The sequence below is a fragment of the Ostrea edulis genome, chromosome 9 (genome assembly GCF_947568905.1).
Source record: "Ostrea edulis chromosome 9, xbOstEdul1.1, whole genome shotgun sequence".
In the NCBI taxonomy this organism is placed as follows: Eukaryota; Metazoa; Mollusca; class Bivalvia; order Ostreida; family Ostreidae; genus Ostrea; species Ostrea edulis.
In genome coordinates, this window is record NC_079172.1 from 33,285,862 (window position 1) to 33,311,924 (window position 26,063).

At 35.0% G+C, this 26,063-nt stretch overlaps 2 protein-coding genes across 3 annotated transcripts in view; one reads left to right on the forward strand and one right to left on the reverse strand.

Moving 5' to 3' along the window:
• The window catches only part of LOC125659201 (growth hormone-regulated TBC protein 1-A-like), a 28,347-nt gene extending 22,758 nt beyond the window's left edge, over window positions 1–5,589 (forward strand). Inside the window, exons 9-11 of one of the 2 annotated variants that reach the window (XR_008798800.1) lie at window positions 3,909–4,094; window positions 4,521–4,667; window positions 4,731–5,589. Coding sequence is in view for 1 of the 2 variants with exons in the window: in XM_048890804.2 (XP_048746761.2) it covers window positions 3,909–4,094; window positions 4,521–4,604 (270 nt within the window). In the remaining variant the exon portion in view is untranslated. Of the gene's footprint in view, window positions 1–3,908; window positions 4,095–4,520 lie in introns of both variants that reach the window. The other variant, XM_048890804.2, reaches the window with a different exon arrangement.
• Window positions 5,590–16,853: 11,264 nt separating this feature from the next.
• The window catches only part of LOC125658070 (renin receptor-like), a 19,904-nt gene continuing 10,694 nt past the window's right edge, over window positions 16,854–26,063 (reverse strand). The window contains exons 6-8 of the mRNA XM_048889152.2: window positions 23,504–23,653; window positions 19,117–19,233; window positions 16,854–18,583 (exon numbers count right to left, since the gene is read on the reverse strand). Coding sequence (XP_048745109.2) covers window positions 18,392–18,583; window positions 19,117–19,233; window positions 23,504–23,653 — 459 coding nt within the window. The 3' untranslated portion in view covers window positions 16,854–18,391. The remainder of the gene's footprint in view (window positions 18,584–19,116; window positions 19,234–23,503; window positions 23,654–26,063) is intronic.

The following is a 26,063-nucleotide window of genomic DNA, read 5'->3' on the forward strand; positions in this document are numbered from 1 at the left end:
GGGATGAAGATGTTCCCTATCAATTTTGGGGTCAAAAGGTCAAAGGTCAAGCACACTGGACATCGAAGTAGCAATATGGTTTCCGGGCTCTAAAGCGTTATCCTTTCCACCTACAGTCACCATATCATACATATGGACTACCCATGGGATGAAGATGTTCCCTATCGATTTTGGGGTCAAAAGGTCAAAGGTCACGTGCACTGGACATCGAAGTAGCAATATGGTTTCCATTTAAATTCTTTAACGGCTTTTTTCATCGCATGGAGATGCTGTGTTCCTAGATAATCCATTTCTCCCTACAAACGAGAATACCCAAGGTTTGTCATGCCATTTGTTTTTTACACTCAGAAAAGAGGTAGTTTATACCTATTACCAACACCCTTTGGGAGATTGGGGTAAGCGGGGGGTATTCTAAGTGAACATTGCTCACAGTACCTGTTGTTTCATATGGTACCAATAGTTTTGTGACACCCAGTTTTCTGGACTTTTGCTAAATTGCCTTGAGATATTGAATTGATTTTTTGTAGGCAGGTGTATATTGATGAGTTACAGATTGAGTCTGAGTTTTGTTTCAGTTCATTGATTTTTTCAGGGGTGTGATTTTTCCTCTTTTCAGAGGAAATCCTCTGATTTGCTCAATTTTCAAAAAAATGAAACACTCTGGATTTGATCTAAAGTGGCAGAAAATGATATTTTTCCGGGTAAGGTGAGGTGATTTCCTCCCTTTTTGACCAGTTTTCCTCTGATTTCTGAGGAATTCAGTCACATCCCTGTTTTTTATGCAGTTTTGCCCTTTTAAAGTAGAAAATTACTGTTACAACCGTTTTCCGGACTTTTGCTAAACGCCTTCCGAAGTTGATACATGTATATTGAATTGATTTTTTTGTGTGCAGATGTATATTGTTGAGTTACAGATCAAGTATGAGTTTTGTTCCGGTTTGTTGATTTTTGATGGAGTTGTGCCCCTTTAACATAGAAAAATTACTGTTACGACCAGTTTTCTGGACTATTTTTCTAAACACCTTGGGATATTGAACTAATTTTTTGTATGCAGATGTATATTGATCAGTAAGAGATCGAGTTGGAGCTTTGCTCCTGTTCTTTGATTTTTTATGGAGTTATGCCCCATTAACATAATAAAATTACTGTTATGACCAGTTTTTCTGACTTTTTAGGTATATGTTGTTGCTGTTGCAATTGGTTGTCATCCCTCGTCGCACGTTAACAATTGAATATTTTTAACTTTGTGATAACTCCATTCCAGTTCTGTTCAAGTTTGGTATAAAGCATCTTTGGGGCAAGGGGGGACATAAATTGTAAATTTCAGGACTCCTGTAGTCATGGGGCCCTAGGGGCGGGACAAAAACTGCCCAAAATTGACCAATTTTCAAAAATCTTCTCTACAACCACACATATGTAAGAAAAACTAAATGCATAGTGATGTAGAGCAGGAAGGCCTCTACCAAAATTGTAAATTTCATTATCCCTAGGGTAGGGGTTCTGACCCTAGGGCTGGGCCAAACTTACTATATAATGTTGATGTGTAAAACACTTTAAAAATAACATCTTCTTTAGTGTTATTGATACTAAATTGAAACTAAATGGATATTTAGAAAGAGGAGGTAGTTCGTTACCAAATCGTAAATTTGATGATCCCAGGAGTAGGGGTTTTGGAATCAGGGTGGGGCCAAAATAGTTATTGAATGTGTGAACAATAGATTTCTGACTTTTTAGGTATTATGTTGTTGCTATTGCAATTGGTTGTTGTCCTTCACCATGCGTCGTGCGTTAACAATTGAATATTTTTAACTTCTTTTTGATAACTAGTATTCCAATTCTTTTCAAATTTCATATGAAGCATCTTTGGGACAAGGGGGACATAAATTATAAATTTCAGGACTCCTGCACCCCTGGGGCCTTAGGGATGGGGCAAAAACTGCCCAAAATTGACCAATTTTTTAAAAAAAATCTTCTTCTCTACACCTGCATATCTTTAAGAAATACTAAATACATAGTGATACAGAGCAGGAAGGCCTCTACCGAAATTGTAACTATCAGGATCCCCAGGGTAGAGGTTCTGACTTCAGGGCGGGGCCAAACTTGGTATATATATAGTGTATATGTGAAAAACATATATTTGGTTTAATGCTATTGATACAAAACTGAAATTAAATGGATATTTAAAAGGAGTAGGTAGTTCTCTACCAAAATTGTAAATTGGGCTAGGAAAGTAGAATTTTACATGAAAGCTTCCTGACATAGTTTAGATTCAAGTTTGTAAAAATCATTAGCCCCAGGGTAGGTTAGGGCCACAGTAGAGATAAAAGTTTTACATTTGAATATATATAGGGAAAATCTTTAAATATGGGCCCATGACTCAGATAAGCGATGTGGCCCATGGACCTCTTGTTTCTGCATTACAATGAAAAAGTAATAATCCTTGATACTAAACTAGACCAGAAATAGACACAGACAGTGCTAGGTATGTAGAGAAGTTGATAAATGCAGACTTATTTATTATAAAACTTCATTTATTAACATATGCTACAAAGATATTTTAAACCTCATGTTTCCAAAATTAGATAGATGTTCAAAACTCCTGTTCCCATAATTATACATACGTATTATAGTGTGTTGAGATCAATTTGTGGTTTTGTTGCACCAACTACATGTAAGAGTACTATATTGTCCAAGGATATTGTTCAAGATCAATGTTATGCTTGGTCTTGTTTTTCGAAACATGAGATTTATAAGAGTAAAGCGCTTAGAAAGAAGTGTACACATTTATAAACAGACAAAAATAAACAAAATGGTTCATTTTAAAGGGGAAAGTATTTCCGGTAGCGACTTTCACTTTAATTACTTTTGGTTGTTTGTTGTTGCTTTTTCACAATAAATATGACAGAGAACGGTAAAACAACTGAAATTTAGAAATTTTATTCATTAACAGTAACTTAAGTGTACAACAATTGCTAATTCTGTTAGAGGATTTAAACAAAACATTTTTTTTTTTCTATTTAAAACTAATGCAATTTAGAACCAACAGTTTAACTGTTAAACCAACTCTAACACTCATGGTCTATTGATCAGTCAACAGTTTACGAACTGTTTATCGGGCAATAGTCTGCCCTATTTCTATTGGATACACAAGTCACGTGATTCTTGGTCTGCTGCTTTGTTTAGATAATTGTGAGGTTCACTGATTTGACTGATTATGAAATACAGAATTTATTGCATGAAACGCAGAGCAGAAACACACAAAATATAATTATTGATTAGGATATTTAGTTTGTTTTCTTTTAAACTAGTGGATACATTGATAAATGTACGCAATCACACTGTTTTGTTTAAAGTTCAAAGTCAACAATCCATGTGCATCTAGTTTAAACAACCTTAAAAAAGTGAAGCTGTATACTAAAACAGTTAAAGACTGTCCTTGGACAAACAGCTGTTTTGTTTGACCATTGAACGGATCTGTTGCGCCCTTAATCTACGGCTTTGGGCAACAGATCCATTTTCGGGTCAAACAAAACAGTGTTGTCCTCGGACCCAGTCAATAACTGAATGCTATTAAAGTATGTGTCAATATTTTGCTCTTAATTATTACAATAAAACCACAGATTGAGTCTCATCAACATGCTATGTAGTATTCTCTATTTATACTGTCCTATTATATATATCTTGGGACTCTTTTCTTTTGTTTTTATACTTTTACATGTTTGGGACTGTTCACGTTAAATTCTAATTTTAGACTTCTGTAATTTTGAGACTGGCTTTTTCTATTTTTACATGTTTGGGACTGTTCACGTTAAATCTAATTTTAGACTTCTGTAATTTTGAGACGGGCTTTTTCTATTTTCAGACTCAGTCTGTTTTACATATTTTGGAATGTCTGTTTCTATTTTTAGACTGTTCTGCGTGTCTGGGACTGCCTCTTTAATGAGGGCAGTAAAGTTTTGCTGCGAGTGGCTGCGATGTTAATTCTGCAGAACAAAGAGAGGCTTATGGCGTGTAACAGCTTCACCTCAATGGTAAACGAGATCCAGACCATTATAAAAAATCCATGGAGCCTCAATTGTCACTTGTTGATGAAGGTGAGAGGAACCTCAGTTTTAACCAGGCCTCAGAGCCATAAAGACAAGCTCACTTTTTATCTAAATCTCACTTTTCTGTAGAAGTAAGACTTCAATCAAAATTGGGCTTGTGTAATTTTTAATGTCCATGGAGCCTGTTGTTAGATATAAATGTAAATATAAATGAAGCCGTATTTGTCACCTGTTAATGAAGGAGAACGGGGCCTCAGTTTTCACAATTTTAATTTATACATGCAGGAGGTACATCCCTTTCAAGGGGAGATGATTAACAAGGAAATATGGTTACATTGAATTGGACTAAGTCTTTTAAAAGATTTCCTTTATAAAACCCCAAAGCCTGAAATTACAAACTATAACTCTTTTAGAGATTGTAGCCTTGTTATATGGTATACCATTATTTCTCATGGAATCTATTATCATTTTCAGAACTGTTTTAAGAAGTTGGGTTCATTTCCGAGCGCCCGCATCGAGAGGATGAGACAGGCGTGTCTAGTTAGAGTGGGGGAGTGAATGCACCAGAAATATCAGTGTGTAGTTGTTGTTGCCTAACTGTTACTCTCTACAGGTCGGCCGGTGCACTCGTAAATATCAGTAATCGCTAACAAGGTCTGCATCAGCTCTTCGCAATCAATGTAGGTGCACTCGTAAATATCAGTAATCGCTAACAAGGTCTGCATCAGCTCTTCGCAATCAATGTAGTTTTTAATGATAATTGGCTTACCGTTCCTATGATGTGTGACTTGATTTTAATGCAAATGTTTAAAACAAAACTTAATGTCAAGCTTGTGGTTAATTTGAAAATTGTACTTTCTGCAGAATTTTAATGAATGAACGGCCCTTGGTTTGATTCATATCTTGCATCAGTCATGTTTAGTTTTTCTGCGTCCTGTTCATATGTTATGTTGATCTCATTATTTATTATTGCTGTAAGATTTTCCCTTGTTGATATTTGATTTAAACAATATTTTATTCAAAAGAAATGGGATTGGGGAGCAGGCACTGCCCATTATTCCCATGTTGGTATCGTGTAGCATTTACAGGCAACCCTGGCATAGCTGTCGTTGTTTTTATGTATGTAAAGATTGCTGAATGTAGGGCATACGTTTTGTGAAACCGGTCCATGTATGATAGTGTAATATACAACTAGAGTACCTCAAGTCAGGGACATGTGCAGAAATTTACATGTACCTGAAAAAAGACTATTAAGGAGTTCAGACACAATACTAAAACTTCTGTTTTTTTATGAATTGATGTAACTGTACATTTATCTATTTGCATGGGATCATATATCCATGTTTTGACAGACAATGTGTGGTTATGGGGACTTCATGTTGGATTTTATTTTGTCATTTCTTCCTGCTGGACAAATTGAAATTTGTAGTTATATCTAAACCTAGAAATTAATATCAAATGGGATAGACACAAATTGTTTTCTAAATCACAGAACATATGTTGCAGAAAAATATTGCTTAAAAATTAAACTTCCTGGCAATATGCCTAAGGGGGGGGGGGGGGGGGGGGGGGGAGGGGGGATATGGGGTTGGGGGGGGGGTATACAATATTTTTTTTTAATTTTTGTTTATTCAATTCTGAGAAAATGTGTTCTTTACATAGTAATGCTATGTATTACAATGTGAAACTTCAAAGACTTACTATAAAGATGTGTGCATGTACATATCTTACAGTGTACATATAATTCAGTGTAGAGATGTAGAGATATAAATGCACATTGAGGCCATATAATTTGTTTTTCCAAATTGGGAACTGTCAAAAGAATTAAGAAATGATTTTGGGAAAACAGAATGAATCGGTCATGTGGTATACAGGACACAAAATAGTGTTTATATTCAAATTTTGTAAGGGAAGTGATATCAATCTTCTCACTTTAATAGGGGCCAATTTTTTGTGGGTAACCTTGAAGCTTTGTAGAGGCACAATTTTTGTGGCCAAACTTGCAGCATTGTAGAGATGATTTTGTGGCCAATCTTGCAGCTTTGTAGAGACAATTTTGTGGCTAAACTTGCAGCTTTGTAGAGACAATTTTGTGACCAATCTTGCAGCTTTGTAGAGACAATTTTGTGGCTAATCTTGCAGCTTTGTAGAGACGATTTTGTGGCTATTCTTGCAGCTTTGAAGAGACAATTTTGTGGCTAATCTTGCAGCTTTGTAGAGATAATTTTGTGGCTATTCTTGCAGCTTTGTAGAGACAATTTTGTGGCTATTCTTGCAGCTTTATAGAGACGATTTTGTGGCTAATCTTGCAACTTTATAGAGATGATTTTGTGGTTAATCTTGCGGCTTTGTAGAGACGATTTTGTGGCTAAACTTGCAGCTTTGTAGATAAAATTTTGTGGCTAATCTTATGGCTTTGTAGAGACGATTTTGTGGCTAAACTTGCAGCTTTGTAGATAAAATTTTGTGGCTAATCTTGCAGCTTTGTAGAGACGATTTTGTGGTTAATCTTGCGGCTTTGTAGAGACGATTTTGTGGCTATTCTTGCGGCTTTGTAGAGACGATTTTGTGGCTAATGATTATTAGGATGTATCAGTATTCGATGTGTAGATGGATTTTCATGCTTTAAGATATGGACACAGACCATGTACATGTACTTACTACAAGTACTGATATTTGTAATTAGTCAGAGTAAAGTGTGACTTTAGAAGCTCTTGGAATCTGTTATTGACAAAAAATGAATTTTAGTGAGTGTGTTCTTAGTGACAAGTCCTTTCCAAGAGTGCCACAATTTATGACTTGTAACTCTTAACATTGACCTTTCACCTACTTGTAGAAATCTTAACACTGCTTATTTGAAGCTGTAAGAGAGAGGGCTTCGATATTTCATGGATTTGATCCTCATGAAAATAGAGACCTTTCCAACAATGTTGTAGTTGGTGACCATGTGACCTTATTGATGTTTGACCCACTTTTTTTTTTTTGAGAAATAAGAAAGTGGACAATGGTACATGTAAAAGCCATTGGTTTCAGTAACCATGGACAGTTTTGGAAGGAGGCATTTATGTTGACAAATGTTTGCGGTTTTTTGTGAACAAAATGTATCTGTTATGAAGACAGTTTGATTTTTCACAAAACATTTCCTTTTTTAAAAACTTGAAATGTACTTATAATTTATTTAACTCATTTTTCCAACATAAGAATGATTTTTGCAAGTTCAGTGCATTTTGGAATTTGATGAACATTCTGTGAACAAGTATTACAATCCTCGTGTATTAATTAGCAGTGCATGTTTTAGATTACAGTTATATATTGTAGAAATATATAATGACAGTTATTTTTTTCCAGAGGAAAGTGTTGGCTGTGTATTTCCATTTTGATATATATACTACTAGCCAGATGACCCTGGCTACTAAATCTGTCTGGCTAGTTAAGATACACTTATTGACTACAGAATTATATATTCGGCATGTGAAAAGTTAACTATGGACCCGTTCTTTAAAGTAACGACTTTGAGATCAGTACACTACCTCCGAAAGCCTGTTTGAATTTATCTCAGCATGGCCTGGCTTACCTTCTTAAATTCTCAAGACTGTGATTATGCATTTAAAATTTTCATGATTGGTATTTTCTTGCTTTAACTAGTAAGTGTTGGAATTCAATCAAAAATTACATCTTGGATCCGCTTTTATTTTTTTTATGACACAAACAATCTACAAGATAGCAGTTCAAAGGATCTAATTTTTGTTAGACTGCTAATAATCCGATTGTTTGGGGCAGGCCTTATTCTGATGAAGCACTTATATAATACATGTACGATGCATATCTCTGTGGAATATAGACATGTGGTAAAATGCTTACTCTCTTTGTGAAGCTGACTGCTCGATTATTTTGAATGTACCTGTATCAGTTGTGTATCATTTACGTACAAGTTTTTAATTTCATCTTGCCAGTTTAGTGACAGTTCCCCACGCATGTAATCGACTTTACTCAATATCATAATTTTTTTTGTGCAGCTTGTACTGTTAATGAAATCCATCAATGTTTTTCATATGATTAGTTTTATATTTATATTTTTAGCAAAATATTACTTCATGATTTTTTTCTTTGATTTTTTATTATATTGAATACTCCAGTTTAACGCATTCCATCTTATTTCATTGTAATACCACTTAACATTTAAGGAAAGAGGAATTTAGTCATTTTAGACCCCACAATTTTATTAAACACAATGAAACCTGTCTAATCTGACATGCACTGGGAGACTTGTGGAATACACAGTCTGTCAGAATAAACAGTGCAAACACATTGAAATTGAAAATAAAAATATAACGGTTGGAATGCCAAGTGAAATGGATTGCACAGGTGTTGGGTTAGACAGTTTCCACTGTATACTTGTATTTTTCATTCATGAGAATTTTGATTGATATATTACACCTCCTTAAACACCAGTACTAATTACTGAATTGTGTTATGCCTCCTTTAACACTAGTACTAATTACTGAATTGTGTTACACCTTAAACACTAGTACTAATTACTGAATTGTGTTATACCTCCTTAAACACTAATACTATCAAATTATTGAATGATGTTACACCTCCTTAAACACTAGTACAAATGTACTAGTTACTGAATGGTGTTATGCCTCCTTAAACACTAGTACTAATTACTGAATGGTGTTATGCCTCCTTAAACACTAGTACTATTTACTGAATGGTGTTAAACCTCCTTAAACACTAGTACTAATTACTGAATGGTGTTACACCTTCTTAAACACTAGTACTAATTATTGAATTATGTTACACCTCCTTAAACACTAGTACTATTTACTGAATTGTGTTTATATGCATCCTTAAAGGGACTGATTCACAATTTTCCTTAAAATTTTGTTTTTCACTTTTAATGATTAAAATCTACTGTCTAATGTGTTTAAAAGATTTCACATGAAAATTAATGTTATACATTATCACAGAAGCTCATTTTAGAGAGTTTATCATTTGTTTTGTAAACAAAGATTTTGGTATGTTATTGTTTATGAATTTTCCAAAAGAAATGGATATTGATCCAAGTTTATCATATCTTTCATATTTCAAGCATTCTTTGAGTAAAATGTGACATCTAAAAGTTTACATTTGTGACTATGCAAAATTATGATGCATTATATTACAAAATTGATATTTCACTGGTTTGTTTGTATACATTAAAACACTCGAGTCTTTGTTTACATAACACAGATTTAAGGCTAAAATTGCATTCAGAAGGTCAAAATTTTGGCTGTCAACATTGAATGAGTTTTATTTTTAATGTTTAACATCAAAAATGAAAAATATTTGTTTTCAAAAATCGAGAACCAGTCCCTTTAAACACTAGTACATTCTGTACTAATTTCTGAATTGCATAATGTTTCATTAAATACTAGTACTAATTAGTGAATGTTGTTACACCTCCTTAAACACCAGTACTAATTACTGAATAATGTTACACCTCCTTAAACACTAGTACTAATTACTGAATTGTGTTACACCGTCTTAAACACCAGTACTAATTACTGAATGGTGTTACGCCTCCTTACACTATTACTAATTACTGAATTGTGATACACCTCCTTAAACACTAGTACTAATTACTGAATGGTGTTACACCTCCTTAAACTCTTATACCCTCAAGGCCTTTACTGTTCACAAAAGGCCTTTACTGTTCACCAGCACAATACCCTCAAGGCTTTTACTGTTTACAAAAGGCCTTTACTGTTTACCAGCACAATACCCTCCAGGCTTTTACCGTTCATTCTCTGTTGATATTTCATTGCATAGCAATAGTGGCTTAACCCCGGTACCCATAATTTATTAGTTTCTAAGATAAATTTACTTGTCTTAAATTCTAATGAATCCAGCACATCATACATACATGTATACACAATCTGATTAAAATCAGATCCTTTGTTCCGCTCACGTAGATTAATCCGCTCACATAGAGCGGATCAAAGGATCTGATTTTAATAAAGATTGACAAATACAGTGCATTCTGCTATACATCTGTATATTGCAAAAATGGGAAATATAAGATAATTTTAAGAGATCAGGACAACACACCAACTAACACCAGAATTTAGTTTTAAATTTGTTTTTTGCATACTAGTCAATTTGATCATTTTACCAGTCCAATCAGTGAAATGGACTGCTCTGTATAGCTCTTGAAGAGGAAGATTTTCATGGATACTTGTTCCAGGGACCTTTAAGTTGAACTACATTCTTCCCCAGTATACTAATCTTACTGTGATGACTCCTGTGTGTATGGGGGAGGGGCGTCTAGAGACAGTGTCATAGGTACATTCTGAAGACCACTGATCTCAAATACTTTCGGGTGAATTTGAAAGTTTGTTGAAGAAACTGATACTCTCAGTAGAAACTATTAGTGTCTGTTTCCTATAGGGATATAACTGCATTTTCAAAATGTTGATTGTTAAATCATGTTATTTGATCATATCGTTTGATTTTGTGCCATATCATGAATGGGATCAGGAAATGGACACCTTAATGTCACACAAATTTTGTCATGTCTGTCTTTATTTTCAGATGATTTTTATTTTGATGTAATGTTGATGTCAGTGCAATATCTTTATTTATATACACATTGAGTATTGTAGATTAGTTTGCAAATAAAACTTTCACAAAATATATTCATCTTTCATCTGTTATAGCTGCTGAAGTTTTTATCCCACTTAAGTGAAAACTAGAGTTATTAATCAGGGTCTGTTTGTAACACTTGGTTTGTGTGTAATATATTAAATTACACAGTTACATCATTTGTAAGAGCAAAGCCTCACATGAATGATGATGAATATCCAGGACTTGAGGATTCATTCAGAGTTAATGTGTCGGGTAACCTACGACCTTTAGCCTAAACGCATTGGTGGTCATCCTCATGTGAAGTTTCCTTGTTAAATCTGGGGTCTCTATCATTAGGAAATATTATAAACAAGATTCTCTGAGTAGATTGGCAACTCGCATGTTAACTTAGTATTATTTTGCATGTAGACATGTTGACATACTTTTCTTGCATGTTGACATAATTCATCCTACATGTAGGGCCAGAAGTATGTCACCATACATATTGGAAGAAATGGTTTCCAAGATATAGCTCGAAGACTATTTCAGATTTAGCAAGGAAACTTCACACGAAAATCTTCACATGAAGAGTGTGATGGAGGAAGACCACTATTGTATTTAGGCTAAAGGTCATAGGTTACCAGACACATTAACGTTATAAGAATGGATTCTTGTTATATACATGTACTTAGCAGGAAGAGACTAACCAGCCTATAGGCTTAAAATGGTGATCTGTCTTGTTCTCTAGAATGAAAGGTCAAGGACACGTACTGCAAAGTTTCTTGGTACATCAGCTCTAGCAATAAAATTCACAAGGCGAAGGGCACATATTAAAAAGTTACATATTTTATCAGAATCAAGTATGCTAAATGATACATCAGCTCTAGCAATGAAATTCACAAGGCAAAGGGCACATATTAAAAAGTTACATATTTTATCAGAATCAAGTATGCTAAATGATACATCAGCTCTAGCAATGAAATTCACAAGGCGAAGGGCACATATTAAAAAGTTACATATTTTATCAGAATCAAGTATGCTAAATGATACATCAGCTCTAGCAATGAAATTCACAAGGCGAAGGGCACATATTAAAAAGTTACATATTTTATCAGAATCAAGTATGCTAAATGATACATCAGCTCTAGCAATGAAATTCACAAGGCGAAGGGCACATATTAAAAAGTTACATATTTTATCAGAATCAAGTATGCTAAATGATACATCAGCTCTAGCAATGAAATTCACAAGGCAAAGGGCACATATTAAAAAGTTACATATTTTATCAGAATCAAGTATGCTAAATGATACATCAGCTCTAGCAATGAAATTCACAAGGCGAAGGGCACATATTAAAAAGTTACATATTTTATCAGAATCAAGTATGCTAAATGATACATCAGCTCTAGCAATGAAATTCACAAGGCGAAGGGCACATATTAAAAAGTTACATATTTTATCAGAATCAAGTATGCTAAATGATACATCAGCTCTAGCAATGAAATTCACAAGGCGAAGGGCACATATTAAAAAGTTACATATTTTATCAGAATCAAGTATGCTAAATGATACATCAGCTCTAGCAATGAAATTCACAAGGCGAAGGGCACATATTAAAAAGTTACATATTTTATCAGAATCAAGTATGCTAAATGATACATCAGCTCTAGCAATGAAATTCACAAGGTGAAGGGCACATATTAAAAAGTTACATATTTTATCAGAATCAAGTATGCTAAATAATACATCAGCTCTAGCAATGAAATTCACAAGGTGAAGGGCACCCTGAAAAGCTTCTTTTATAATGATACATGCATTCAAAAGTGGTTTTATTTTTTGTAGATTTTCTGTCAACATAACTGTATCTTGGCTTAGTTGAGTGCAAGCTTGATCAACCTGATAAATTCCTGAATATGGTCAGTAACAGACCTAATATACTTTTATTGTCGTGAAGAATCCAATATTTATATGTACATGTGTATCAATATTTACATGTGTATCAAACTGTATAACCAGCAAGATAAAGACACTGAACAGCAACAACTGCAACATGGCTGAAGCTGCATGACATTAAAATTTTCACCTCATATTTTTCCAATTGTAAATTTGGAGTTAATCGTCACTAACAAGGAAGTCGTGGGTTCGTTGTTCGATATAAATTTACCAATGACATGAAATAAGACAAGCGAAACTTCACAGTTCAGAGTGTATCCGTTTCTCTTTCGTCACTTTAATCAGTAAAACAGCACACATTCTGGACAGCCTTCCACAGGGTCTGGTATCTAAATGTTCCCGACAATTCAACCCCATCCCATCTAGACAGTTCTTAAACAGGGTCTGGTATGTCAATGTTACAGAAAATTCAATCAGAACCTATCTACAGTCACAAATCCCCATCTTAGATGTATGTATACATGCATGTACATTCATTTGTTCTGTTCTACAAATCCCAATCCTGAATGTATACATACATTATTTGTTCTGTTCTACAAATCCCAATTCTAGATGTAAACTTGCCATTATTTGTTCTGATCTACAAATCCCAATCCTGGATGTATACATACATTATATGTTCTGTTCTACAAATCCCAATCCTGGATGTATACATACATTATTTGTTCTGTTCTACAAATCCCAATTCTAGATGTATATATACATTAACTTGTTCTGTTCTATAAATCCCATTATTATATAGCTAATAAACAGTCTAATATAAAATATGCGCAAGATCTAGAGAATGTTAGCGTTCAATACCCCCAAGAATTTATTGAACATGCCACTAAATTTGCATTGCGTAAATTGTGTGCGCCCGAAACATTCCGAGTATGAGCGTTCAATAATTGCAATGTTATTTATTACAATTGTTTTGATTGGACAAAAATAAAGCTGAACAAAAGTTTACACATCAATAAATCCGAAAACGCGATGTATTTACACACGCCTGAAAACAAATAACATAGTGCGGGGAAACTATTCAAATTTTTGCAATTGTTAATAAAGTGAATAAATTGGAATTATAAGAATCAAACATTCTTTTTGAAGAATTTATCGATGTGTAAACTCCGGACATTTTACTCACAAACTTAACATAAAAGTGCTTCGCACTTTTATTCAGTTTGTGAATAAAATATCTGGAGTTTACACATCGATAAATTCTTCAAAAAGAATGTTTAATCCTATAATATTGACTTTCCTTAATGGCAGGCGACAACGGCTTTAATATTAAACAGTTAAGGAATGCATGCTGATATTGCACACTTTCACCTTATAGATGCCAATATTGATGAATTCTGGTCTATTTTGAGTGAAAAGGGATATAATTTTTAAACAACTAAATACTTTAGCTATATAATAAAAGGGTTGGTGATATAATAAAAGGGTTATTGAACTTATACATTTATACTGTTATATTGATGAATAATTGGCACTCGTTCGCTGTCACTCCAAGCTCGTGCAATTTTACAGCCAATATTCACTAATGTAAGTTCAATAATCCTAGATGTACACATGTATATACATTTATATGAAAACCCTCTGCTTGACAAACATCAAACGTGGTACACTGGTACATCTTCAGAAGAAAATGACCCCTATTGATTTTGAGGTCATGTGGTTAAAGGTCAAACTGGACATAGGAATAAACTGTCCTCTCAATATCTTCAAAACCCTTTGCTTGACAGACATCAAACTTAATACACTGGTACATCTTCAGGAGTAGATGACCCCTATTGATTTTGAGGTCACATGGTCAAGGGTCAAACTGGACATAGGACAAGAGATGTTTGTAAACACATATGCCCCCATGGTGCAAAATTCAAAATGGTGTAATATGCACATGTATAATTTGATTGATAATAGTATCACCAATTTGAAATATTGAACAGACAATATCTTCCAATGTCAGGAGTGGAGTGACCTAAAAATCAATAGGGGTCATCTACTCCTTACGCTGTACCAGTGTACCAGGTTTGGTGTCAATCAAATAATTCTTAAAATATTGGAGAAAATACAATACTATTTCCAGTTTAACCACTGACCTTTGACCATGTTACCTCAAAATTAATAGGGGTCATCTGCTCCTGAAGATGTACCAGTGTACCAAGTTTGATGTCTGTCAAGCAAAGGGTTCTCAAGATATTGAGCGGACAGTATATTCCTATGTCCAGTTTGACCCTTGCCCTTTGACCATGTGATCTCAAGATCAATAGGGGTCATCTTCTCCTGAAGATGTACCAAGTTTGATGTTTGTCATGCGAAGTTCTCAAGATATTGAGCAGACAGCATATTCATATGTCCAGCTTGACCTTTGACCACGTGACCTCAAAATCAAGAGGGGACATCTTCTCTTGAAGATGTACCAGTGTACCGAGTTTGATGTCTGTCGAGCAAAGGGTTCTCAAGATATTGAGCAGACAAGGTCTTCCTATGTCTAGAGTAGATTGACCCTTGACCTGAAAAACAATAGGTTTTCTCATATCCAACCCACATATGAAATATCATTACGATCAAGTGATTGGTTTAAGATATTGAGCGGACAACATGTGGTCTACCGACCGACCAACAGGTGCAAATCAATATGCCTCTCTTCTTCAAAGGGGTACATAAAAATATACTGCCAGCCCAATATCTTGAGCACCCTTTGCTTGACAGACATCAAACTTGGTACACTGGTACATGTTCAGGAGAAGATGACCCCTCTTGATTTTGAGGTCAAATGGTCAAAGGTCAAACTGGATATAGAAATATACTGTCCGCTCAATATCTTGGAAAACCCTTTGCTCGACAGACATCAAACGTGGTACACTGGTACATCAGGAGAAGGTGACCCCTATTTATATTCAGGTCACATGGTCAAAGGTCAAAATGGACAAAGGAATGTACTGTCCACTCAATATCTTGAGAACCCTTTGCTTGACAGACATCAAACTTGGTAAACTGGTACACTTTCAAGAGAAGATCACCCCTCTTGGTTTTGAGGTAACATGGTCAAAGGTCAAACTGGATATTATAGGGTTATTGAACTTATATTGGTGAATATTGGCACGAGTTGGCTGTGAAAAGGCACGAGCTTGCGAGTGCATTTTGACAGCCAACGAGTGCCAATATTCACCTATATAAGTTCAATAACCCTTTTATTATATAGCTAAAGCATTTAGTTGTTAAATTATATCCCTTTTCACTCAAACTACTCCAAAACAGACGAGAATTCATCAATGTTGGCATCTAAGGTGAAGGTGTGCAATAACAGCATGCATTTCTTAACTGTTCAATATTTAACCCGTCATAAATGCATGAAGCAAACTGATTTTGAAAATGGGGACATCATAATTTATGTACAGTAAAACATTTGCTTAAGTAAATATCAAATACCGGCTCTGTCAGATTCGGAGGACCATCGTCTGCCATTTTGGCTTGTTTACGTCGTTACGGTAATGTCAATATTGAACGCTCATACTCGGAATGTTTCAGGGGCATATACTTTACGCAATGCAAAGTTAGCGTTCAATAAATTCTCAGGATATTGAACGCAAACATTCTCTAGATTTTGCAATAGACTATTTATTAGCTATATAATAAAGGAATATATTGTCCATTCAATATCTCAAGAACCCTTTGCTTGACAGACATCAAACTTGGTACATGTTCAGGAGAAGATGACTCCTATTGATTTTGAGGTCACAGAGTCAAATGTCAAGGGTTAAACTGGAGATAGTAATATATTGTTTCCTAAAATTTAAGAATTAATTGCTTGATTGACACCAAACTTGGTACGCTGGTACAGTACAAGGAATAGATGGCCCCTGTTGATTTTTTTTGTCACATGGTCAATCCACTCTTGACATAGGAAGATATTGTTTGCTCAATATTTTGAATTGGTGATACTACATGTACTATTAATTAAATGATGCATGCGTACAACACTTCAATTTTGCACCCGGGGGGGGGGGGGGGGGTGCATATATGTTTTACAAACATCTCTTGTTTGTTCTGTTCTACAAATCCCAATCCTAGATGTATACATACATTTATTTTGTTCTGTTCTACAAATCCCAATCCTGGATGTATATATACATTTATTTTGTTCTGTTCTACAAATCCCAATCCTGGATGTATATATACATTTATATGTTCTGTTCTACAAATCCCAACCCTCGATGTATACATACATTAATTTGTTCTGTTCTACAAATCCCAATCTTAGGTGTATACATACATTTATTTGTTCTGTTCTACAATCAGAAATTCCAATCTTAGATGTATACATACATTTATTTGTTCTGTTTATACTTTCTTGCTTATCATAAACATACAGTAACAATATGGAATTTTGTCAGATATACAATGTATATTAATGACTAATTAGTATCACAACAGCCCACTCGTACATCTAATCACTATCTATTACACAATGGTTACCCGCACACATTAATATCACCAACAAAGGAATGTGTTCATTCTAGATCTCACCTCAGTAAACCTTCCATCAGATTACACCTCGGTAAACCTTCCATCAGATTACACCTCAGTAAACCTTCCATCAGATTACATCTCTGTAAACATTCCGTCAGATTACACCTCAGTAAACCTTCCATCAGATTACACCTCGGTAAACCTTCCATCAGAATACACCTCGGTAAACCTTCCATCAGAATACACCTCGGTAAACCTTCCATCAGATTACACCTCGGTAAACCTTCCATCAGATTACACCTCGGTAAACCTTCCATCAGATTACAAAAAAGGAATGACATTGAAAAAAAAGTACTAAATTGTAGCAGACCTAGAATGTTTTTTTCTCCCAGAAAGACTTTTTGGGAACATTGCATCCTCCCTCCCCCTAAAAAAGGTATAGAGATGTCAAAGTTATCCCCCTTGTCATGTTTACTACATCGTATTTTGTGATTTGCACAATCCTTCAAAATTTAGAGACAATCTGTGACCATCTTATCATATATCCACCACTATTAAGGCCTTTTCATTTGGAGGGGGGGGGGGGGTTGTATCCAATTTAGTAACATGGGATCACATCAGACAGCATTAACATAAAATTATAAGATAAAAGATAAAAACGTACACTAGTACAATTAATGCATAATTAAATTCACAGAGACAACGTAATGTAAATATTCTATCTTATTCACATCAACATCACACATACAAGCACTCAGTTAAGAAAAGCTGTTCCCTTAAACTAAGCATCAATTACTACATACATATATTACCCTCCCAAGCAGCAGACTAGATCAATATTTAATTTGTTACAAGAACATTTGGGCGACGACATGTAATGGAATTCAGACTTGTATTGTTCATTGAAAAATATTGAAAATTTTGCTGTGTACACCCCTACCATGTAATAGAACAATAAGTGTACTGCTCAGTGCTCATAATCAAAACTAACCACACCCTCCTAATAAAATCTGTGGGAAAAAACCCTGAACATATTCTTTACTGTACGTGTATGTGTCCTTATTTTAGCCTATTCAAGTTTAGCACATTTCTGTCATGGCAAGGACAACATGGCACAAACAATGTTTTATAATAACTGGAATTTTTTTGTAATTTTTTTTTTGGCATTGAGATTTACAACTGCACCACTAATTTAGAAAGAGAACACAGTTCTCTGACCCCTGTTTCTTTCTCCCATGAACAATACTTGATGATCTTATAGAGCAGTATAGTATAAATAAAATAAAGACTAACAGAAAATCACAGGAAATATCTACAGATAACGATTAGTCTTTCTTTAGTCGTGTGGTGGTCATTCTGTAAATGATACTGTCTCGGCCTGGGTCGATGTTCCACATCCCATACGACACAGCAAAGATGAGCACAAACAATATGATCATTGTCCACAGAATGATGTTAAAAATGGCAGGGTAATTCTCGTCATAATCTTTAGAGAGATTGATGTCACGTTCCGAATCCTGAAAAATAACCAAGAGAACTTTTCAGACTCTGGATTTTAAAATAAATCATGGACTTCCTTACATACCCCTCCCCCCTTGTACTTATATTCACTGCCATCAGACTCCTTGACTTCCCTACATAGCCCCCAACCCCTTGTACTTGCAACATCTACTACCATTAGATTCCTGGACTTCCTTACATACCCCCCCCCCCCCTTGTACTTATATTCACTGCCATCAGACTCCTTGACTTCCCTACATAGCCCCCAACCCCCAACCCCTTGTACTTGCAACATCTACTACCATTAGACTCCTGGACTTCCTTACATACACCCCCCCCCCCCCCCACTCTGTACTTATAACATTTACTGCCATCAGACTCCTGGACTTCCTTATATACCCCCCTCTCTGTACTTATAACATTTACTGCCATCAAACTCCTGGACTTCCTTACATACACCCCCCCCCCCCCTTCTATACTTAAAACATCTACTACCATTAGACTCCTGGACTTCCTTACATTACCCCCCCCCCCTCCCCTCTGTACTTACAACATCTACTGCCATCAGACTCCTTGTCTTCCTTACATATCCCCCCTGCTCAGGATTCACTGTCAGTACTTCCACTACTACATTATCCTTGTACAATTTCCTGAAGTCGTCTGTCATCTGAAATTAAATTACTTTTAGTCACAATTTCTTCCCCATTCAATAATCCATTTATCAATAACTTCAGTAGAAAATTTGATAGATGAAGTGCACCACTGAGGCACATGATATGCCTGTCAGATGTTTATTCATTATAAACAGATGAAAGTGCATGAAACAGAATCATATCAACCTTAATTGGTACAAAGTTTATACCAATATCTTTGCTTTAAGGTCTGAGTAAAATTAAAATTATTCCTTGTAATGTGTCCATTTCACATTGCCATTGACTTGTCAATATATCTCTTGAATTGTTCAAATAACTACAGAAATATCTCGTAACATATTTTCATTCTATTACATGTATTTAGATAATTTCTGTCACATGGTATAAATTACTTATTTTTGGGTTGTACAACGAAATGCCCCATATTAAATTAAAGAAGTGACAAATTATTTCCACAGCCTTCGTATGTGATACTCATTAATTAATCTCTAACTGGACAGATGCAATTTGACTTTTATAAAAATGATCTCTGCATGTTTAGATGAACTATTTGAAACACCATGGCTTAGATCATTATTCCCAAGGGACAAATGGAATCTTAATTGGACAGACAGAATATGGCTCTAATCAAAATTATCTTTGTATGTCCAACTGAGCTTCTTGAAACACCTTGGCTTAGATCATTATTCCTATGAGACAATTCCTTTACCTGTTGTGTGATCTGCTTGTTATTAAGTTTTTGCAAATTTTGTAGCACAATACTGCATATATTTATCAGTATATCATTAATGCTGGAAATAAAAATAATTATTCATGTCAATTGTTATGAAGTTACAGTTTACTAGTATGGAAAAAAAAGTGTTTCTCTTGATGTAATAACTACAAGCAGTAACTCTGGGACAAGCGTTTCAGAGTTTAATGGCAAAATGTGTTAATTTATAAGTATAGATTTGTAACTTCTGTAAGATTTGTGAGGGTTACTGCTTCTGTAAGGATTACCTCCCTTAATATATCTTTTTAAATACATACCATTTTAAAGGTTTTATTGACCTGATTTTTAGCCGTAATTTACATTTCTCTACAGATGCACGAATTGACAAAGTTTGTTGGTTCTAGGATTCAAATCTACAAGACCCAAAAAAGGGGTTATCATACATGCCAACTTTCCCGATTTGTGCGGGATTCTCCGGATTTGAAGCAGTTGAAAAGGCACCGTTATACCAAGTATGGCGATATTATCTTAATCATAGGTCACAGTGACCTTGATTTAAGGTGTGACACACCTTCTACTTAAAGCTGTATGGTCCGAATTACAATATTTTTTTCCATCTCTTAAAAATGCTATTAAATCATCGCACGTATGTAGTTATGAGGCTGTATGACATATCATACATTATTCCTCCTGTTTTAACCAAAATTATTTGATTTTAATTAAATCAATCTTTACAAATAACCGCATCACTCAGCCATTTCAAGTGACAGTCACGTGACCAGTTCAAACTTTCAGATCATCGGTGGTCTTATCTGTGTAAAGCTCTGTATTTTGTTACAACAGTACCATGCCATAAGTTTAATAGAAATAAAAATAATTAAATACCTCTTAGTAATTCGTTGTTTTACGCTCTTTCAGCCTTAAAAACTAGACAGTTGCATATGAATTAATACATCATGTTGGGATTCCCCTGACGTGCGTGGGTCTATCTATAGATGTCTAACACTGTATAATTTATGGGATGATTTATATATGTATCACACTATATTTACTTTCTAAATAACATTCTCACTGTTTTCTTTTACATGCAAATGTTTTCAAGCATGTAATGAAGGGAAAGTTAATAACTTTATAAAGTAATTAATCTGCTTTAAAGTAATTATGTACAAAAATAATACATGAACATCGGGTCATACAGCTTTAAGATGCATTAACTGACCAAGTTTGATGATTCTAGACCAAATAATTGTCCAGTTACGAGTCCGACAGTATTTTGTCATATTTGGCCATATCATCTTAATCAAAGTTCACAGTGACCTAACTTTAAAGGGTGACCCATTCCTCTACCAAAGATGTATCAGCTGACAAAGTTTGATGATTCTAGGTCTTGTAATATTTAAGTTACGAGCCGGACACGAAGCAAGACAGACGGACGGACATGAGCGCCATACCATAGTATATCCCATTTTAGACGGGCGCATAAAACAATTCCCATAACCTTTCTACCAGTACCAACAATAAGATTTGCATTAGTCTGTGCAAAGGAAACAACTTTTATGTTTGGAGTTGGGGAAAACATTGTGTAAATCCAACCAATCAGAGACCACCAGTGCTAGTATTGATTGAGTTGTGTCAAGTCAACCAATCAGAGACCACCAGTGCTAGTATTGACTGAGTTGTGATTGGTCAATCAATTGAAATGTATATCATGAACATATTACAATCACATTTTGAAATATTTGTTATCAAACAACACTTGAAAGAAATATATAACAATAAAATGTTTTGAAAAGTTTTCAGTATTTCAAATTTTTCACTTAATAACCTTTACCTGATCTGTTGACTTTTTCAAATATTTAAGGACATGCATGACATTCCTCAATAAATATATAATTTTTCATGACATTTCACATACAATTAACTTGCGTTATATCCAAGATCTTGGGGTATATCACCATGTCTGTATTAGAGTTAGCATATTTTGATGGTTCCTGGTTGTTTGCAAGTGAGAATGTAAAGTCAGCTCTTATGTATTACAGTGAGTTGTATAAATGGACATTACTGTAGCAGAGAAGAACAAGAGGTACTGTGAGCAATGCTCACTAAGAATACCCCCCGCTTACCCCAATCTCCCAAAGGGTGTTGGTAATGGGTATAAACTACCTCTTTTCTGAGTGTAAAAAACAAATGGCATGACAAACCGAACCATATTGTTACTTCGATGTCCAGTGCGCGTGACCTTTGACCTTTTGACCCCAAAATCAATAGGGAACATCTTCATCCCATGGGTAGTCCATATGTATGATATGGTGACTGTAGGTGGAAAGGATAATGCTTTAGAGCCCGGAAACCATATTGCTACTTCGATGTCCAGTGCGCTTGACCTTTGATCTTTTGACCCCAAAATCAATAGGGAACATCTTCATCCCATGGGTAGTCCATATGTATGATATGGTGACTGTAGGTGGAAAGGATAACGCTTTAGAGCCCGGAAACCATATTGCTACTTCGATGTCCAGTGTGCTTGACCTTTGACCTTTTGACCCCAAAATCGATAGGGAACATCTTCATCCCATGGGTAGTCCATATGTATGATATGGTGATGGTAGGTGGAAAGGATAATGCTTTAGAGCCCGGAAACCATATTGCTACTTCGATGTCCAGTGCGCATGACCTTTGACCTTTTGACCCCAAAATCAATAGGGAACATCTTCATCCCATGGGTAGTCCATATGTATGATATGGTGACTGTAGGTGGAAAGGATAATGCTTTAGAGCCCGGAAACCATATTGCTACTTCGATGTCCAGTGCGCGTGACCTTTGACCTTTTGACCCCAAAATCAATAGGGAACATCTTCATCCCATGGGTAGTCCATATGTATGATATGGTGACTGTAGGTGGAAAGGATAATGCTTTAGAGCCCGGAAACCATATTGCTACTTCGATGTCCAGTGCACGTGACCTTTGACCTTTTGACCCCAAAATCAATAGGGAACATCTTCATCCCATGGGTAGTCCATATGTATGATATGGTGACGGTAGGTGGAAAGGATAATGCTTTAGAGTCCGGAAACCATTGCGTCTACGGACGGACGGACAGACGGACAACCCGATTCCAGTATACCCCCCCCACAACTTGTTGCGGGGGGTATAAAAAAAAGTCGTTGGAACAATCATGGAACCCGAGACCCTTCAATGACTAGTGATCTAACCACTGAGCTACCCAGGCCCATATACACAGTGTGATAATATCAATACAATATAAAATTTCAGAAATCATACAAGCACTTTCCATATTGAGGAGATGAAAATAATATTAGAGAAATGAAAGAAACATTACGTATGTCCTTACAAAATGAATGTCTAATCTGTTTGAAGCATGGAATAATGGGGTCATCTGCATAATCAGTGACACATTAAATTTTGTAATTATACTGCACAGCACTGATATGTTCAAAACTCATCATTGTGCGGATCATTGCCTCAGACATATGCCTTTGAGATTAACATATTTCAATATGTCAATGGACGTCATCTCAGGGGCTACCCAAACACTTCCTGTCCCATTACCTTGGTAATAAAGTCCGATATCAACTTCTGGGCGTCAGCTGTCTGGGGTGAATTCCCACCATGTTTTTTAACTACATCGCTCAAACCAGTGACAGTGAAGGAGAAAAGGTCAGGAGTTTGACTTCTGAGCATCTCTGGGCGATCACGAACCTAAAATTATAACAAAACAATTTGACATGCTTTTCCCTGTGTGCATCACTGTTTGCAATGAAGAACAATTTTAAGGATAAATACAATAATTTTCTAATCATAACTTTTTCAACTTTAGGATAAACATACAAAATGAATAAGGCTTTGTCTCTCAAATACATATATGTATATGGGTTTTGAAAAACTATTCATACAATAACACGTGTAATCACACTGAAAAATTACACTAAGTAAACAAATTGGAATAATTAAAAAGTCTAATAATCAAAATCTTAACAAGCCTTAATAATCTGTGATCTCCATTTACTGCCTGAGTTTATAAACATATACATGTATAATATTTTTAACTATATTAATATTGTTCCGTATAGGCTCTCAGCTATGTTAATGATGCCCATATTATAAGAAATACCGTACATAATATGGTAAATTACTTTGGAAAAATTAGTGCATTGTTAAATTTCAATTTCACTTGTAAATGAAACTTTATAGATCAATCTGACTTAATAGTAACATTCTTTATATCATATAGACTGAGCCATTAAGTTTGTGCCAAATGATGCCTACGGCTGACATCATAATGTGTTAGAATCCTCCTTGTATTGATCCCCAATAATTATCTGTGTTTATACCGTGCTGTATTGATCCCCAATAATTATCTGTGTTTATACTGTGCTGTATTGATCTCCAATAATTATCTGTGTTTATACTGTGCTGTATTGATCCCCAATAATTATCTGTGTTTATACCGTGCTGTATTGATTCCCATAATTATCTGTGTTTATACTGTGCTACAAATGTATATTGATCTCCAATAATTATCTGTGTTTATACCCTGCTGTATTGATCCCCAATAATTATCTGTGTTTATACCGTGCTGTATTGATTCCCAATAATTATCTGTGTTTATACTGTGCTACAAATGTATATTGATCTCCAATAATTATCTGTGTTTATACCCTGCTGTATTGATCTCCAATAATTATCTGTGTTTATACTGTGCTGTATTGATCTCCAATAATTATCTGTGTTTATACTGTGCTGTATTGATCTCCAATAATTATCTGTGTTTATACTGTGCTGTATTGATCTCCAATAATTATCTGTGTTTATACTGTGCTGTATTGATCCCCAATAATTATCTGTGTTTATACTGTGCTGTATTGATCCCCAATAATTATCCGTGTTTATACTGTGCTGTATTGATCTCCAATAATTATCTGTGTTTATACTGTGCTATATTGATCCCCAATAATTATCTGTGTTTATACTGTGCTACAACTGTATATTGATCCCCTATAATTATCTGTGTTTATACTGTGCTATATTGATCCCCAATAATTATCAGTGTTTATACTGTGCTGTATTGATCCCCAATAATTATCTGTGTTTATACTGTGCTGTATTGATCCCCAATAATTATCTGTGTTTATACCGTGCTGTATTGATCCCCAATAATTATCAGTGTTTACACTGTGCTATATTGATCCCCAATAATTATCCGTGTTTATACTGTGCTGTATTGATCTCCAATAATTATATGTGTTTATACTGTGCTATATTGATCCCTAATAATTATCTGTGTTTATACCCTGCTGTATTGATCCCCAATAATTATCTGTGTTTATACTGTGCTACACCTGTATATTGATCCCCAATAATTATCTGTGTTTATACTGTGCTATATTGATCCCCAATAATTATCAGTGTTTACACTGTGCTGTATTGATCCCCAATAATTATCTGTGTTTATACTGTGCTGTATTGATCCCCAATAATTATCTGTGTTTATACTGTGCTGTATTGATCCCCAATAATTATCTGTGTTTATACCGTGCTGTATTGATCCCCCAATAATTATCTGTGTTTATACTGTGCTGTATTGATCACCATTAATTATCTGTGTTTATACCATGCTGTATTGATCTCCAATGATTACCTGTGTTTATACTGTGCTGTATTGATCTCATTACCTGTGTTTATACAGTGCTGTATTGATCCCCAATAATTATCTGTGTTTACACTGTGCTGTATTGATCTCCATTAATTATCTGTGTTTACACTGTGCTGTATTGATCTCCAATAATTATCTGTGTTTATACTGTGCTGTATTGATCCCCAATAATTATCTGTGTTTATACCGTGCTGTATTGATTCCCATAATTATCTGTGTTTATACTGTGCTACAAATGTATATTGATCTCCAATAATTATCTGTGTTTATACCCTGCTGTATTGATTCCCAATAATTATCTGTGTTTATACCGTGCTGTATTGATTCCCAATAATTATCTGTGTTTATACTGTGCTACAAATGTATATTGATCTCCAATAATTATCTGTGTTTATACCCTGCTGTATTGATCTCCAATAATTATCTGTGTTTATACTGTGCTGTATTGATCTCCAA